At 33.7% G+C, this 16575-nt stretch overlaps 1 protein-coding gene across 5 annotated transcripts in view; it reads right to left on the bottom strand.

The window, feature by feature from the left end:
- Positions 1 to 420: 420 nt before the first annotated feature.
- WASF1 (WASP family member 1) overlaps positions 421 to 16575 on the bottom strand; it is a 71283-nt gene continuing 55128 nt past the window's right edge. For 3 of the 5 annotated variants that reach the window (XM_019831067.3, XM_019831068.3, XM_019831070.3), the window contains 7 exons: positions 13467 to 13601; positions 8913 to 9066; positions 7734 to 7878; positions 6105 to 6277; positions 4080 to 4259; positions 2368 to 2996; positions 421 to 1287 (listed from right to left, as the gene is read on the bottom strand). In XM_019831067.3, the coding sequence (XP_019686626.1) occupies positions 1130 to 1287; positions 2368 to 2996; positions 4080 to 4259; positions 6105 to 6277; positions 7734 to 7878; positions 8913 to 9066; positions 13467 to 13601 (1574 nt within the window). In that variant the 3' untranslated portion in view covers positions 421 to 1129. The remainder of the gene's footprint in view (positions 1288 to 2367; positions 2997 to 4079; positions 4260 to 6104; positions 6278 to 7733; positions 7879 to 8912; positions 9067 to 13466; positions 13602 to 16575) is intronic. The other 2 variants (XM_019831069.3, XM_011282505.3) reach the window with 2 other exon arrangements.

Consider the following 16575-nt stretch of genomic DNA (forward strand, 5'->3'; position numbering starts at 1 on the left):
AGACCACAGTCATTTATGTATGGTACAGCTACAAAAACTTCACATTAAACAATCTAGTACAAATGCTGCTTTCCCTCCATCCTTGAATCTGGATTGTGTAAACACTAACAAGTCACTTTATCACTGCAAAATATGATTTCAAAAATGCTGTTAAACTGAAGGCAAGGTGTACTGAAATTAGACAGCAAATTGAGATTTTAAGAGCATAAGGAGTTGTAAAAAAAATGTTGATTTTGTGACCTTAGAAAAAAAATGATGTAATAGCTATCTCCACACAAGACAACATGAATCTGTATAATTAAGAGGAAATTATATGCTTAAGTGGTTTTTAAGTTTTTTACTCACTATGTATTTAAAACCTACTATATATATATTTGATAAATTATCAGAAATAGTTTTATTCAAAGAACAACACCCATGAACCTTTAAAATGAACCATTTATTAAATCAGACTGTTATTCTTAACAGTTAATGTAAGTTACATGTATGTTTATGTCTGAGTATTTCACATGGAAATTTTTTAAACTCTTATAGGCAAGCAAAATCGTACCACACAATATATAAGTGGGAAGGGGGTACTGCTAAACATTCAAATAAGGCAAGTATTTAAAAACGGTAAAACAATAACTAAAAAAAAAAAATTCAAGCATTCCTTTAAGAGAATTCAATACTACTAGCTAAATGTACTTTCTGAGTGTATTCATATAATCAAGGCAGTGTTTCCTCTTGTAAAACATCAGGAAATGGAATAAGGCTCATTAATAGATACAGCTGCCTTCAAGATTTCAATCTCAGTTGCTTTCTTTAAATTAAAATTCACAAAGTGCACAATTAAGATATCAAAAAACTGAATCTGCTACTCTAACAACAGCTGTCCATGCTTAATACTTAGTGGTTTATTTGACCAAATTATCTTTTCAGGGAAAAATAAAAAAGATAAGCCACTGTAAAACATTTAGTTTGAAGTGTATGCTAATATTTTTCTTAGAAATCAAAAATTATGGAGGAAAAGTGTTATTTATCATAAGGAAAAGAAAGCAAAACACTGGAATGACCAAACATTTTCAAAGAACAAGCACCACAAAGGACATTCGCATTCAGTTTTGTAATATTTATCAATGTATTTTTCTTACTCCAACCAATCTACTTCATCAAATTCTGAATCATCTTCTGAATCACTATATTCCACAGCAATGCGGCGAGACAGGATGGTGGCAACATCATTTTCAATGCGTTCGTGTTTAGCTTCCTGTTCACGCTGCTCTTCTACTTTGCGTAGCTGAATACCTGATAGAGAAAAACCAAAGCATTCACTGTAAGCCAAGATACTAAATATATCATATTATTAATCTTTTTGGAATAAAATCAAATACATGTGAGAAATACTAAGAGGAAAATAAAAACCCTATTAAAAATAATTTGAAGGGATCATATTTAGAATTACATTAATTTGGTCAATTAATTCTTTCCTTATCTGCAATACTAGTTGGTCAAACTTACTAACTATCCCAGTGAATATCCATAGTTTATTTAGGTATGATGGTCTACTGTGCCTCTCTACTCACCAACCCCCCCCACACCCCCCGAAAAGTTAACCAGTGGTCAAATAAACATTATTGAGTATGTTTTCTGTGGCTTTACTCTCCCCAATACTTGAGGGAAAGGCACTATTTTTCATTCTATATTGTCAGTGTTTGGCTTATAGTAGGTGCTTAGGAAATGTCGGCTGAATAAATGAATGAATATGAGAAGTCTTTCCTTGGTTACTAAGGGAGGAACTTTAATCCTGTAAAGGCATCTGGTAGAGCAAGTGTCACTGATACACCAAATGGACAGCCTTACTACAGAAGAAAATACCATTTTTAAAGGAGTTACCATACATATTAAACATAACGTAAAGGGTTTTAACTAAATTTTCTATAACTTATAAGTCTGATATTCTCAATCATTCAGTAAACATTTTAAGAATCCCCAAGTAGGAAAATAAAATAATTAAATGTAATATTTTCTCTGGCAAATGATTTAAAATAAAAGTTAAGGGCACCTGGATGGCTCAGTCAGTTGAGCATCTGACTCTTGATTTTGGCTCAGATCATGATCTCACAGTTTGTGAGACAGAGCCCCATGTTGGGCTCTGCACTGACAGCGTGGAGCCTGCTGGTCTTCCCCTACTCGCGTGTGCTCTCCCTCAAAATAAATGAAACTTAAAAAAAATGTAAGTTGAACATAGCTTTCCTTTCTAAAAACCACTTGTGCAAAAATATGATCATCTACAATTTTATTAATGAGAAAATGTTATTGTGCCAAATATTTAGAAAGTTCCTAATGCTACCATAGCAATGCTTTCAATGGCCTGGAGAAAGTTACCTTTTCGTATTGCTTCCAGAAGAACACTCCTGGCGTCACTGATTACAGGTAGAGTTGATGGATGACGCTTTGGCTCAGAAGCAGGTATAACTTGTGATGGAGGAGATGGAGGCATTAATGGAACATGGGGACCTGGGGCAGTAGATGGAGCTGGATGTAGCCCAGAGGGAGGATGAGTAAGAGCGGCAACTGTGACAGGTGACGATGGTCGAATGCCAGGTGGAGGCAGAGGAGGCGGAGGTGGGGGTGGAGGCAGCCCCTGGACTTCACCTTGTGGGAGTGGATGAACTGGTACAGTCTCACATACTGGGGCAGCTCTAGCTACCGGTGGGGAGGGCTGTACTAGAGGAGGTGCAATTGGAGGAGGAGCTGGGTGAAGAACTCCAGGGGCAATCTGAAGAGGAGCTGGAGGCGGTGGTACCGCTGGAGCTTGCAAAGCAGTGGCTGGAGGTGGAGGTGGGGGAGGTACTGGTGGGGGAGGAGTTGAAGTCATTGAAGCTCTTAATGAAGAAGTTGACAAGGCAGATGGAAGAGGTGGTGGAGGAGGCGGGGGGGTAGGGCTCACAAACACAGGTGTCCTGCCTGTAGCTGGTGACTGAGGGCGATTTTCTATCAAACCTGTAGCAGAACTGAAATGATAAAGAAACCCTAGCAAGTTACTCAAAGAGAAAAACCGAACCGCATGACACATATGACTATCAATAATGATATCAAGGTAGATGTATTAACATGATCGTATAGAAATTAAAAATTCTTCCGTATTTAGGATGGAATGAATATGCCAAGAAAATTAACGGGTGTTGCTTTCATTTCTAAGATTCCAGATGGTCTCGTCCTTTCATGCACCTGTCAGAATACACTCAAGCATTTTATGCTTACTTTGATAAATAAAAGGCTCAATTCTATGCTGTGATAGGAGTCTTTATAATGACTCAACATTTATCACATTACAATATTTGCAGCAATACCTGTGGTCATTACAATGCTGTATTTATATTGAAGCTATTAAGACTCATTATGTTATTGCAGTAAAATCAATAACAACTAATTACAAACCACAAAAGGAAAATTGGGACTGTCAACCCTTCCTGAGGATGGAACATTGAGTGACTCAGTGATAGAAAGTTGATCTTTTTAACTGAAACTTATAAAGCTGATCTCTATTTACCTATTAAAAATTTTATAATAAACTTCAAAACTGCTTTACTGAAAATTATGAGCAATTGCTTATTCTCTCTCAAATTCTCAAAGTATTCCCCTTAATACCAAGTTAACACTCATAATCATATCTTTAGTTCCCATTTCTTAGTCCCTTACCACATTCTAACAATTCTTAATTTTTATTAATATACTACACATCATGTGCTTGATAATAAAGGTATAATAAAATGAAAGACACTCTAATCTTTAAAGTGAATTCTCATTAGCTACATTTTTCCCAAGAGTACGGGTCAGCTCTTATCAGAGGCTAGCAAATTACATCCCACAGGTCAAATCCGAATTGCTCCCTGTTTTTGTAAATAAGGTTTAGCTGGAACACAAATAGTCATTTATGTATAGTCCATGGCTGTTTTCATGCAACAGTGGCAGAGTTGAGTAGTTGTGACAGAAACCGTAATGCCCACAAAGCCTAAAACACTTGCTAGCTGATCCTTTCAAGAAAAAGGTTACCAACCCCTGAGAAGCAACATCAAATGCCTGTCCCAACATACCTGATACAGGTGGGTATGGGTTTCGCATCTCCCGCTCCATGCATTGGTGGGGGTGGAGGAGGTTCATGTGGTCTGACTAAGACCCTTTCCTCAGCTCTAGTTAGAAGTTCACTCATCTGACTAAATGGCAAGGCAGAAAGTGAGTAAGAGCCATCCATATGATCCACATATGTCTGAGGTCTAAAAAAAAAAAAAAAGAAATACAGTATCAGTGTATTTTTCTTGAATTATTAATGGTATAAAGTGTGGTACAGGAGACATTTAAGCTTTATCTTTTGAATGCCAACGTTTTAATCACTATTATGAAACTTCAGAAATTTGTTACATTTATCTTGCTTTTCAAACAAAGAATGCTGCTCATAATGTAACCTTTCCCTGCAGTTATTTTATTATTTCACAATATAATACTAATTCAATTCACAAGGATAAAAAGTATTACATATAGAACCTCATAAACAAAATTAACTTTTCAGTAAATTGTGTTCAAAGCTATATACCCCTCTGTTTCATTTGTTTAAACAAGATGCCAATGACAAAAAGCTAGAATATGAAAACTGGAGTCTTAAACCTAAATGACTTCCAAATATCTTGTATCAGCGAGAAAGGCCTCCATGATACTAGCACCACAAGGATGACTAACTACATTGTTTTGTCTTTTTGATGTTTTCAAAGGTGTTAGGGTACTCAGAAAATAACTGAGTAACAAAGCAACAAATGACATAAGATCAGATTTAAGCAAAATTTTAGATACCTTGAGCATGTGAAGGTTTTATAAATATTTGCTGATTGTAGTGCATGCTGGGGACACATGTACACAAAACAAATTAGAAACTACAGCTGACTTTGAACACAGGTTTGAACTGAGCAGGCCCACTTATATAAGGATTTTTTACAGTAAAGCACTGTAAATGTATTTTCCGTATCATTTTCTTAACATTTTTTCTGTAGCTTTGTTGTAAGAATACAGTATACAATACACATAGCATACAAAATATGTGTTATGGATTATTTATGTTCTCAGTAAGGCTCCCCAGTCAACAGTAAGCTATTATTAGTAGCTAAATTTTGGATAGCCAAAAGTTACATGTGGATTTTCAACTGCACAAGGGATTGTTGCCCCTAACTCCCTTGTTGTTCAAGAATCAACTAAATTGTACTTATAGTACTGGATCAGGTAATGCTGGTAATACTGTAACCACTTAACAGCAGTAAAAATCAGTGTTTATCTATAGATTATTATTTAAAAAAATAAATCTCAATTCTTTCAACAATGCATATAAATATCTTACATGTGTATTACTCCTAAACTGGCTAAGATACTGGCCTAATAGTTTACATGTATTATTCCAAAGAAAACTTTAAGCGCTTTTTCCATTAAAAAATCAATAATTATAACATATACAATAATAACTATAATCAGTCAACTATACACAAATTTCTTCACAGAGAGATGCTAGTATAATGTTTATTAGGGTAGCATGTTACTCAGATGGGGCCCCCTGGCTACTGAGCAAGGAAAAAGACCTGTTCTATAGCTCTGCAAAAGGGGATGAGTGATTTTGTTTAAAAAGTCCCGATATAACTGAGGTGGGAGATGTGGCATAGAAAGGAAGTCAGGAGAAAGAAAAAGAAACAAAATATTACCCTTTCTCAGTTCCTATTTTATATGTAGTGAATCTGTAATATTTCAAAAAGAAATTCCAGACCCCATTGCTCTACTATGAAGTTCTAGCAGACTCTGCCTGAAATACTGACAGAGAGCTGAGAGTTCATATGAAACCCTGAAGATCATCTCCTCCAACCACCTCTTTCTATAGATGACAAAACTAAAATCCAGGTGTGAAAATGACCTGCCCATGATCAGACTTTAGTAGGCTCACAGTGGTCAGGGTTTCAAAATGATTTCTATAGCTAAAGTAGCTGGTTCAACAGTTCAGGACTTGAAGACTTAAGAGGCACAGGTATTAGAAATAAAGCCAGTATTTTATCATTAATTTTGTTAAAAAACAAAAAAAGAAAAGAAACCTTGTTTCAAAATGAGAGGCTGGGCCATTAGCAACTTCAATATGCTTATGTAAGAGATTAGCATCATCTTCAGCCAGCTCTGGACCTTGGGCCAGCTTCTGCCATTCTCTCCGCCTGTCATGAGGTGCTCTTGGCACTTTTTCTGGTTCATGAGGACGATCTAGATTTTTCTGCTATAACAGATGTATTGAAACAAAGCCAAATGCTGAAGTGCTAAGTTTTTAAAAAGAAGTTATAACAATCAAAATAAAATTCTAACATTAATACTGAAAAAGACAATGCCATCATAATATAGTTAAAGTAACACAGAGACAGTTCATTTGTACGTTGAGTTAAATCTTAGTTAGTTTGCTTGTAATCCCAGTTTCTTGTCATGTTTCTTTAACTTCTAATTTGAATTCATGCACCAGATAAAAATAGTATGCCTAAATAATAAAATTTGAGGTCAGAAAGTCCTTCCAGATGAAAAACAGATTCACCAACTCTGCTCCCACATCTATTAGTTTTTACTATAATGAGTGAAATTTCTACCATTAATGGCACTGCCTACCTTTAACCAAAACCTGGAAATTTATTAAGGCTATGTAATCTGGAAAGCGACCAATTAGCCAGCCAAAACATTAGAAAAAATCCAAACATCCAATTAACTCATTATAACTGTATCACTCAACAGGAAACAGGATATTCAAAAAACAAAACAGAAAACAAATCAAACTGTGGGAAAAAGCACAGAGGGGTCTAGAGTAGGTGTAATGAAGTCAAATGCCCAAAGGGGCTAAGCAGATCACATACATGAATCAAGAAAGTTGGGCATAAGATGGGGACTACAGTGACTAAACAAGCATGTCCAACTAAGGCTTTCCAGTTCAAAAATTTTAAAACCACTGTGTTTGTCCAACAAAACAGTGACTGCAGGCATACTCTGAGCTGCCAGTCACCAGTTTGCAAACTTCGGCTAGAACACTGGGATACTGTCTAGTACAGAAAATAATAACATGAAGGCATTATGGGGAAAAGGGAGGAGAGAAGAGATAGCTACAGAAGAAACAGAGGGATGATGAGAACAGATTTTGCATCTTTCATAATTCTGCCTAAATCCAATTTTCCTTCCCTCTTTATTTCTAGTTCTCATCAACATGGAATAAAACAGATCCAAATGTTTATTACAAAGTAGAATATGATAACACAGCTCAGAGATAACAGGAATTTAGGAAGACTAAAATAATCTTTCCAAAACATTTAGGATATGATCTGTGTTAAGAAAATATTAGCTTAATCTACTTTGCCAATATCTGCAAAATATTCCTTCATCCCATCTTGCCAGAATGCCCTTCTCTTCTCTGGTCCACTTAATTCCTATTTGTTCTTTGAAATTTATTATAAGCTTTGCTGAAAGCATTTACCAACCCTGTTCTCTGGCTAAAGCAGGTAGTTCTGTGCTACCTAAACCTTCCATGCATACCTCTGTTATGGCACTTATCATGCCATAATATAAGAATCTGTTCATCTGTTCCCCAATTAGTCTGTGATCCTCCTGTGTGGTTATAAAGACTTCAGTATAAAACCGACAAAATACAAGATTAATAAAGTTCCATGTATGCAACAAAACACAAATACATGAAAACTAACTTCAATTTTTTCAATCTCTTGTAATACCTTCTGTTTCCTCTTTTCCTTCCTCTTATCCTCTGTATCTTGCAACATTTTTTCTTTCCATAGATCAAAGAAATATGAAGGATTGGTATAAAATTTCAAACCTTCTTTACCATCATCTCTGAAATAAAAAATATCAATTAGAACATTTATCAGTAAGACTTAGAGAGGCAATCAGAATAATTTTACTAAAATGTTTTTCCTATCAGTGAAATACAGAATGTGTAAAAATATTGACGAAATAAGAATACTGCATCAATATTCTCACAAATCAGACAAAAAACTAAGGAAAATGGAAACCCAGGAGTTTTTCAGAGATGGTGTTACTAATCTGAAGAACAGCTGGACAACTTTCATCTCTAACTAGTGCTGAATACCAACTTTTCTACAAGTCCTCTGGGGAATTCCAGTAATTACAAAAGGTTCTGCCAAAGATAAAAGCCTGAAAAGACAATAATATCATTTACAATGGAGATATACAAAGAGTTTCTGCCAATACTGTAATTTACTTATTACCTTACGAACCCCCCCACCCCCCACATTTCCTTTGTCATGCTAGTAGTAACAGTTATTTTATCCAATGACTTGCACACTGATAAAACCGCTTCAAATAAGTATCTGAATACTATTTTTTCAGGATATGTGTGGGGTATCTTAAATTACCCATTTAACAAATCATGTGGAACTACCCCCAAAGAAAGCCTGAATAATTCCAGATTTTATTTTAAATGTTAAAAAACATTTTTAAAATAGATACTACATATTCATTATGTAAAAGCTTAATGCATATAGATCAAGAGTAGATATGAGCAAGCAAAAATGATCTTAATTTTGTTAGTGTGGTGGAATTTTGAGCCCTTTTTATTTTTCATCTGACCAGATATTACATTAAAAAGACAATAACAACTCCTTGTGTCTCAAAACAACTCCCTTGAGTAAGTCTCGTCTTTTGTATGCCAGAACCTTGGGCATGTATGTAGTGAATAAAGCACAAGTTTTCTAAGGGTGATGGATAAAGAGGGTTCTCTGTGTTGATCAAAAGCCCAGTGACATAAAGCATATTTGGGGATTTAGCATATAAAGGTAGACTGCTACCTATCTGAACATGCAGTATGAAAGTAAATAGCCAGCCTTCATATTTATTAGCCCACTGACCTATACGGAGTGAGTATATTGAGAGGTGGAGGCTGTTCACAAACATCATACGTCTCCTGTAACGGAATAGGCAAAGTCTTGCGGTCGAAAAGCTGCTGATCTTGAATCGTAGAACTTCGGAAAGCTTTTCTCATTGTTATATCTTGCAAAGACACTAAAACAAAAATCAAAAATGTATTTTATTTATTTTACTAAGTGGATTTAACATAAGGACAAATTCACATACTGTGTTTAAGAGTCAGCATGGTTCAGGAAGTTGTGACTGTAGTGGCTTGAGAATCAGGAATCACATTTTAAGTGCTCTATCATTATGTCCCAATATCATTTTGTCTCTGATCTTCCCAATCAGATACGTTTCAGTGCACCTTTGATTTCTAAGGCTCAAAAGGCTGTAATGATGCCTGAAGCATATCTGTATTTCCCACCGAAAATACCTTTCACTTTTCTCTACTTGCCATCACTACCCCCACTAACCTACAGCCTCTTCTTTCTTTTTTAAATAATCTTTTTCTCTCATTTCTCTTTATTACTTTTATTTAGCTTATACCAATAACACTGAAGGAATTACTTAGTCCTCAGTTGCATTCTTGGCTACATTGACCTCTATGCTAGCTAGGCTATAAATATTATACATATGCTATAAACTTAAAACATACTTTACCATAAAGAAAATATTTTCAAGTACTGGGCAATCTATATCATCATCTATTTCACTTATCTTTTATCTCATACTGTAAGAATCTCTACTTAGCTATGGGCTAAGACTAAGACTGTCTTGCACACTAGCATAAAATAACTTCATTTACTCATTTTCTTTTGACACATGCAGCATGTTAAAATAAGAAATGTATCAAATCTTTTTCCATTTTTTTAAATGTTTATTTATTTTTGAGAGCGAGAGACAGAGTGTGAGTGGGGGAAGGGCAGAGAGAGAGAGAGAGACAGACAGAATCTGAAGCAGGCTCCAGGCTCTGAGCTGTCAGCACAGAGCCTGATGCAGGGCTCTACCTCAAGAACCGCAAAACCATGACCTGAGCTGAAGTTGGAAGCTCAACTGATTAAGCCACCCAGGCACCCCAGAAATGTACCAAATTAGTACATTCTTAACTCTTAGGATGACTTTCTGATATTGAAAAAGTAGGTGATTCTTACATATTTAATTAATATGGCTTTTAAGTATACAGATAAATGCTTTATGCCATAGAAGTTCTTAAACTTTTCTTTAAACAATTCGTAAACTATTCTTCTCCCTAAAACAGTATCTCTACCATCCTCACAAGTATTCACTCAGCATGAATATTCAGATCTATGGAATAGCTGGAGCAGCATGGCTCTACAATGGCCACATCATGACTACATTCCCAGCAATTTCTCTGCTGTATGATTTGTAACACACTTAAAACATCAAAATAAAATTCAGAGAAGGAAAAAAATTTTTCTCATTATTACTAAAGAGCGATGTAAAAGATATTTAATGAATACAGACTCTTATGTGCGAGATGTTCTCAATAATTTTTATTTTATTTTTTTATTTATTCAATGAAAATAGATGTTATTATTCCATTTTAAAGATAAGAAAACCAAGACTAGGAAACATTACATAACTGGCCAAAGGCAAAATAAGCAGCAGAATCGGATTAGAAAACCCAGACCTGTCTGCCTTTGAGATTGACCCTTTCACCCTAACAACACATGCTGTTCTCTGGCTCCCATCAGATGTGGCCTCTGTTTTCTACAATCAAAATGGACCAATTCTTGCCACTCTCCCACTCCACTTATTTACCATAAGTATATAACCAAGATGGAACCTAGTGTTTAGTCTCCCAAAACGGTCTTACTCAAGGAGAGAACATATAATGTAATAAGCACTTTTCTATCTTCAACTGCTCTCATTTACCATTTGTCTTGTTAACAGGTCACTAAGACAAAAGCCTTTCAGTTACCAAAACAACATCTGATATTTAAATAGTACTATGTAACAGTAAGTCAACACAATATTTGTAAACATAATTAAATACAATAGTATAGGTCTTTGTTTAAAAACTCATTTTTTTACACACTTTCTAAATTACATTGGTAGTTCTCACCATTACTTAAATGATTTACTAGTAATTTGAAAACAAAAATATTAATATCACACTCTGTAATTTAAGTATTATATTCATAATATTACTTTACGTGAACTCTTACTGAGTTTAAAAATCTAGGTTAAATAGCTTTGAACACTTCTATACAATATCCCTAAAATAGTATCAAATTAAGCAATTCAGCTTTTAGATTCTGAATCCTTCTCCAATGTTCGCCATTAAGCTTAAAGGAAATTATAAACAATTCTGATGGTAATTGGCACATTAAGATTTTTTTAAATACTTAAAAATATCTTTAAAGTTATTTAACTATTACGTATATTTTTGTTTTCAATTTCAATTGGAGTGCTAAGATATTTGTTAAAATTTAACAGTATTTTGAAACTTAATTTTTATTTCTGTTACATATAGGAACTATCTCTGTATTCTTGTATTATTAGATGGCATATATTTATAACTTAAACATTTAAATTTGAAAAGTTTGAATGTAAATGATATATTTGAAAGTATGGTCATAAAATATTTTTTCACCACTAGCAATTATTTCAAGAATTTCATGAAGTGTAGTTAATACACATATACATGCTTCAAAGGATATCACTAACAAAAACCACTCACAGAATGGGAGGTAATATTTGCAAATCATGCATCTGAGAAGGGACTTAAATCAAGAACGTATACAGAATTCTTATAACTCAACAACAAAAAGAAAAATATTCTAATTTAAAAATGGGGAAAGGACCTCCAAAGAAGATACACACTGATAAGCCAGTTAAACCCTAGTTTTAAATCCTGGCTCTACTACTTCCTGCTGGATAACTTGTCTCTACATGGCTACAAGCCTTGAGAAAATGCTCAACATCATTAGTCATCAGGGAAATGCAAATACATTCTACATCATGAAGCAATATTAAAAACATTATGCTAAAGGAAAGAAGTCAATCACTAAAGGTCACGTACTGTATTATTCCATTCATAAGAAATGTCTAGAATAGGCAAATCCATGGGACTTGAAAATAGATTTTCTACTTGAAAGTAGATTAGTGACTGCTAGAAGCTGGGGGAAAGAGGATTTAGGGAGTAACTGCAAATGGGTATATGGTTTCTTTTTTGAGTGATGAAAATGTTCTAAAATTGATTACGGTGATAGTTGCGTTAACTGTGAATATACTAAAAACCACTGAATTGTACACTTTAATGTGAGACAGGTTCATTGTAGGGTGTATGAAATACATGTCAATAAAGCTGTTTAAGAAAAAAAAGTTCTATTTTGATAAGAAAATCATATCCAGACCTATGAACTTATATATTTGCAAGCAGTAGAAACTTAATATGACAAGTATTTACCTCTATTTAGGTTTTAATTAGGTTACATAAAAAGAAGCTAGGATGAGCACTAGGTATTTTATGTAAGTGATGAATCATGGGAATCTACTCCCAAAGCCAAGAGCATACCATATACACTGTATGTTAGCTAACTTGACAAGAAGTTATATTAAAAAAAAAAAAAAAAAAAAAAATATATATATATATATATATATATATATATGGAAGTTGGTTCTATCATGAAGATATCTACCATTACATTCTACTTTTTGCTTTTTCCAGTGATATCTTCTATTATTTTTATTCAAATTTAGGTATGTTATATACCTTGTACTTATACTAAAAATGTTATTCAACAAAAAAATATTTTGAAGAAAGGGATATAAGAGATATTCTATATATATTATTTAATAATAATTCTCTAGGGAAAATAACTGTAAATTATGTTCTAAATAGTTTCATTTCTTTTTGTATAAGGACAAAGAACCCAAAAAATCAAAAAGAGGAATTTGAGACACAACAGCATTCAATGTATTCTATCAAAGTATAAAATGTCATTTTACCACTAAAGTTTTTCCCATTATGTCAGCCTGTAATGTATTGTTTTTCTTCTCTGATATCCCTGGTTTAATACTTAGTATAGAATACTTTTATCCAACATATTGGCAATTTGGGTTTTTTGGGAAATGTTCATTTAAGGTGGGGAGTAACATTCAAACAATTAGATCAGAGTTCATCAATTTAATATGCACACACAAAAGAATATTAAAAGGAATTACATTCTTAAGGAATCAAACCTAAAATTTCAAGTAATTTTCCAATAACTTATTTCTAGGACAGAAGTATACAAAGAAATTATAAAGGAAAAAAGAATGGAGAAAAGGTCTGGTTAAAAATTTTAGGTCAAAAAATTAAAAGCTATTTAATATACAAAGAAAAGAGGCAAAAAAGAAAAAGAGAATAGAAAAGCCAGAAGAGTCACACTAATGGTATTTATAGATAATTACAACAGGTACATCAAAGGTCATCGGTAAAAAAGACTTGTGATAAATTTGTGTTTAATACTGTTTTTAAATATATTGCTCATCTCACCAAACCCAAAATATATATGTGACAGAAAATATAATATGAATAAACTTACGTTCTTCTTCCTTAGGGTCAAGCTGTGTAACACTAACAGATAAACGGTCCACACGTTCTTGTAATGAGTTAACTCTGAAGGAAAAACTATGTGCCTCATTGAACAATTCTCCAAATATATCTTCAGCATACTTACCTAGGCAAAAATGAAACATATACCATAAATTTAATGTGATGAGAGATAAATATCAAACAATTTAACATTTAAAAGTGCTATCCTAATGAATTTGACATTTATTTGGAACTAGTTTATACAACCCTAGCCTAAAAGTAAATGAATTGAGACAAAGTGATAAAACATAAACCCTGGGAAATCTGGTTTTAAACACTAGTTCTACCACATCCTGCTACGTGACTTATGCCTAAAATGCAAATACTCTACCTGCTTTATCCGTATCTACCCATCTGGTGAGGGTTAGAGAACGCTATGATGAAAAAGTACATACAAATAATATATCTTTTAAATCAGTGTTCATAAATAAACTCTACACTAGAATTGAATTTCAGGCCAACTGACAGAATCTAAGAGTCTTCATAAGCCCAGCAGAAGACCAGTCTCAGATATGCCCAAAACGTACATTCTGAAAATTTGTGAGATATTTTATATTTTCATGTTCTATCTAGTTTCTTAAAAAAATAATCCTAAATCTAAAATCGCTGTATTTTCTCTAGTCATATAAATTTCTATTACTGAAAAGAATAAGAGAAAATACTCCTATTATAAAAGGAGAAAAAAACAGAAATTTCTATCTAGTAAGTAAGCCAGGGAGAAGTTTAGGCAATCTATAATGAAAAATATTCAGTGTATTTAGAACATATAAAGTAATGCATACTTACAATATAAAGATGAGTCAATTACTATGTACACCTTTGAATAAAAAAAATTGACAGTCTTGCTAAATTAAGACATTTTAGACCCAAGCATACTGTATAGGTTAAGTCTAGCTCCATAGTAAACTCTTTTCAGACAGTTCCTGAGACAGAGGTAATTAATATTTATTAAAAGAATTCACTAATCTCACTAGTTTATATTTGAATAATATTGCATTTATTCCAAGGTATTTCAATATAATATCTGTTATATCAACAAGCATTTAATGAGAGCTCACCCTGTGCCTTTTTTTCAAAGTATTTAAATATAATATCTGTTAAATCAACAAACATTTAATGAGAGCTCACCTTGTGCCAGGCAGGTGTATGACCTACCTACCGAAGGCACCAAAAAGTAAAACATAAAATTCCTGGCCTATAAGATTCTATGGTCTTTAAGAAAAAAAATCAGAACTTCAATCTCTCTATATTAAATTAAGAACTTTAATGTTTCTATAAAAATATAAAAATGAATAGTTTTGTATATATTCATTTACTCACATATATCTTTAAACCAAATAGACTGAAAATGTCTTATGTGCCAGACCTTGTACCAGACCCTGGAGATATAAAAATGATGGAAGAAGGTCTCTGCCATTGATGAGTTTTGAACAAGAGGGAGAAACAGACATCTAAACAAATATGAAAAGCAATTTAATAAATAAGTCCAAATCTTTGTTCCATTCACTTTGAGACCTTGGTATCAATTTCCTCACACCTGTAAAATAGGGATAAAAATATCTGCTTCAAAAAGAATTTATAAGGAAAGGAGACACAGTGAACAAAGGACCTGGCAGAGTTCCACGTACAGGGTAGGAGGTCAACAATAGGCAGCTCTTACTATATACAAGGTAAGAGCCACAGAACACAAATTAGGTAAGATGCACCTAATTTTGAATGTGGGATGGTGTCTGAGATGCTTCCAGAGACAGAGTTTCTCTGGCAGATAAGGAAAGCATCCCAAGTGTAAGAAAGGGCAGGTATAAAGCCATTCATTTTTTTCAACAAACATTAGGGATACAAATGCTAAGAACAGAAGAGACAATTTCATCCCTAAAAGAGCTCAGTTTAATACAAGGATCCTTAATTTAAACCAATGGAAATTATACACAGATTTTTAAAAATATATTTGCATTTTTCTAAAGAGAGAGCCCACAGTTTTTCAACAGATTTTTAAGTAAGAGTCTATGCTCCTCCCCACTACAGGTTTAAGTGCTAATGTATCAGTGGATAAAATAAACATCCCATCTGTTCTCTTTTCACATCCTTTCTTACTTTCCACATCTACCTCCTTTTCTTCGAGGTGAAAGGAATAAAATTTGCAATGTAAAACTGACTGGGCATGTATATGAATTTGAACTAAGCTTAGAAGTATTATACTACTTACCTATTTAAGAACCTACTTGGTTTCCTTACCACTTATCATCTATGATGTTAAAACTAAATCTTCTCAACTAAAATTCTGTGTCTTCCAAAATCAGTGTCCACCATACATAGCATCCCACATCACCTGTCCCTTTAATCCCCCTAACATTTTTATTTTTGCCTCTATTCATTTGCCTAATTCTTCATGCAAGCTAAAAACGCCTTCCTTCCTCATTCCTCTCTATTTTCCAAATTATTTTGTTCCTTAAAGGCCCAATTCAATTCACATTTCATTCAGCAAGTCTCCTCTAATGACTTCACCTTATGCTTATCTCTCTTTTCTCAGTTCCTATAATCTAAAACTCATGATTTTAATTATATACATGATCACACTGTTCAGAATAACTTCAGTATTTATCATACTCAACTCTTCAATTCAAATGGGGTATACTCTTCAGACAAGAACCTTGTAGCTTTATCACACAGCAAAGTATTCAGTGTTATCTGTCATTGTGTTTCTAATTAGTCTTATCAAGCCAATCTATTTATCCTCCCTCCTACTTGCTATCTATCTGTCAAATTTAGGCTCTATCAACTCATCTTGGTAGCATGAACTGGCTGTATTCAACAGAAGAATGGCCTTGGGAAAAGAGAATGGTAAAAGATTCCTCAGGTAATTAGAGTCTCAATGGTCATTAAGTAAAACAATAATAAGATGGGAAAGAATTTTAGTATAACAGAAGAAATTTATAGAAAGTGAATTCTATGTCTTCAGTAATTATATATTATCTTTTATAAATTGTGTTCTACTAGGGAAAACATTTTGTGGGGAAGAAGTCAGGAGGATGTCCCCTAAGCCACGACCAAGCTCTGCA

Source organism: Felis catus, chromosome B2 (genome assembly GCF_018350175.1).
Source record: "Felis catus isolate Fca126 chromosome B2, F.catus_Fca126_mat1.0, whole genome shotgun sequence".
In the NCBI taxonomy this organism is placed as follows: domain Eukaryota; kingdom Metazoa; phylum Chordata; class Mammalia; order Carnivora; family Felidae; genus Felis; species Felis catus.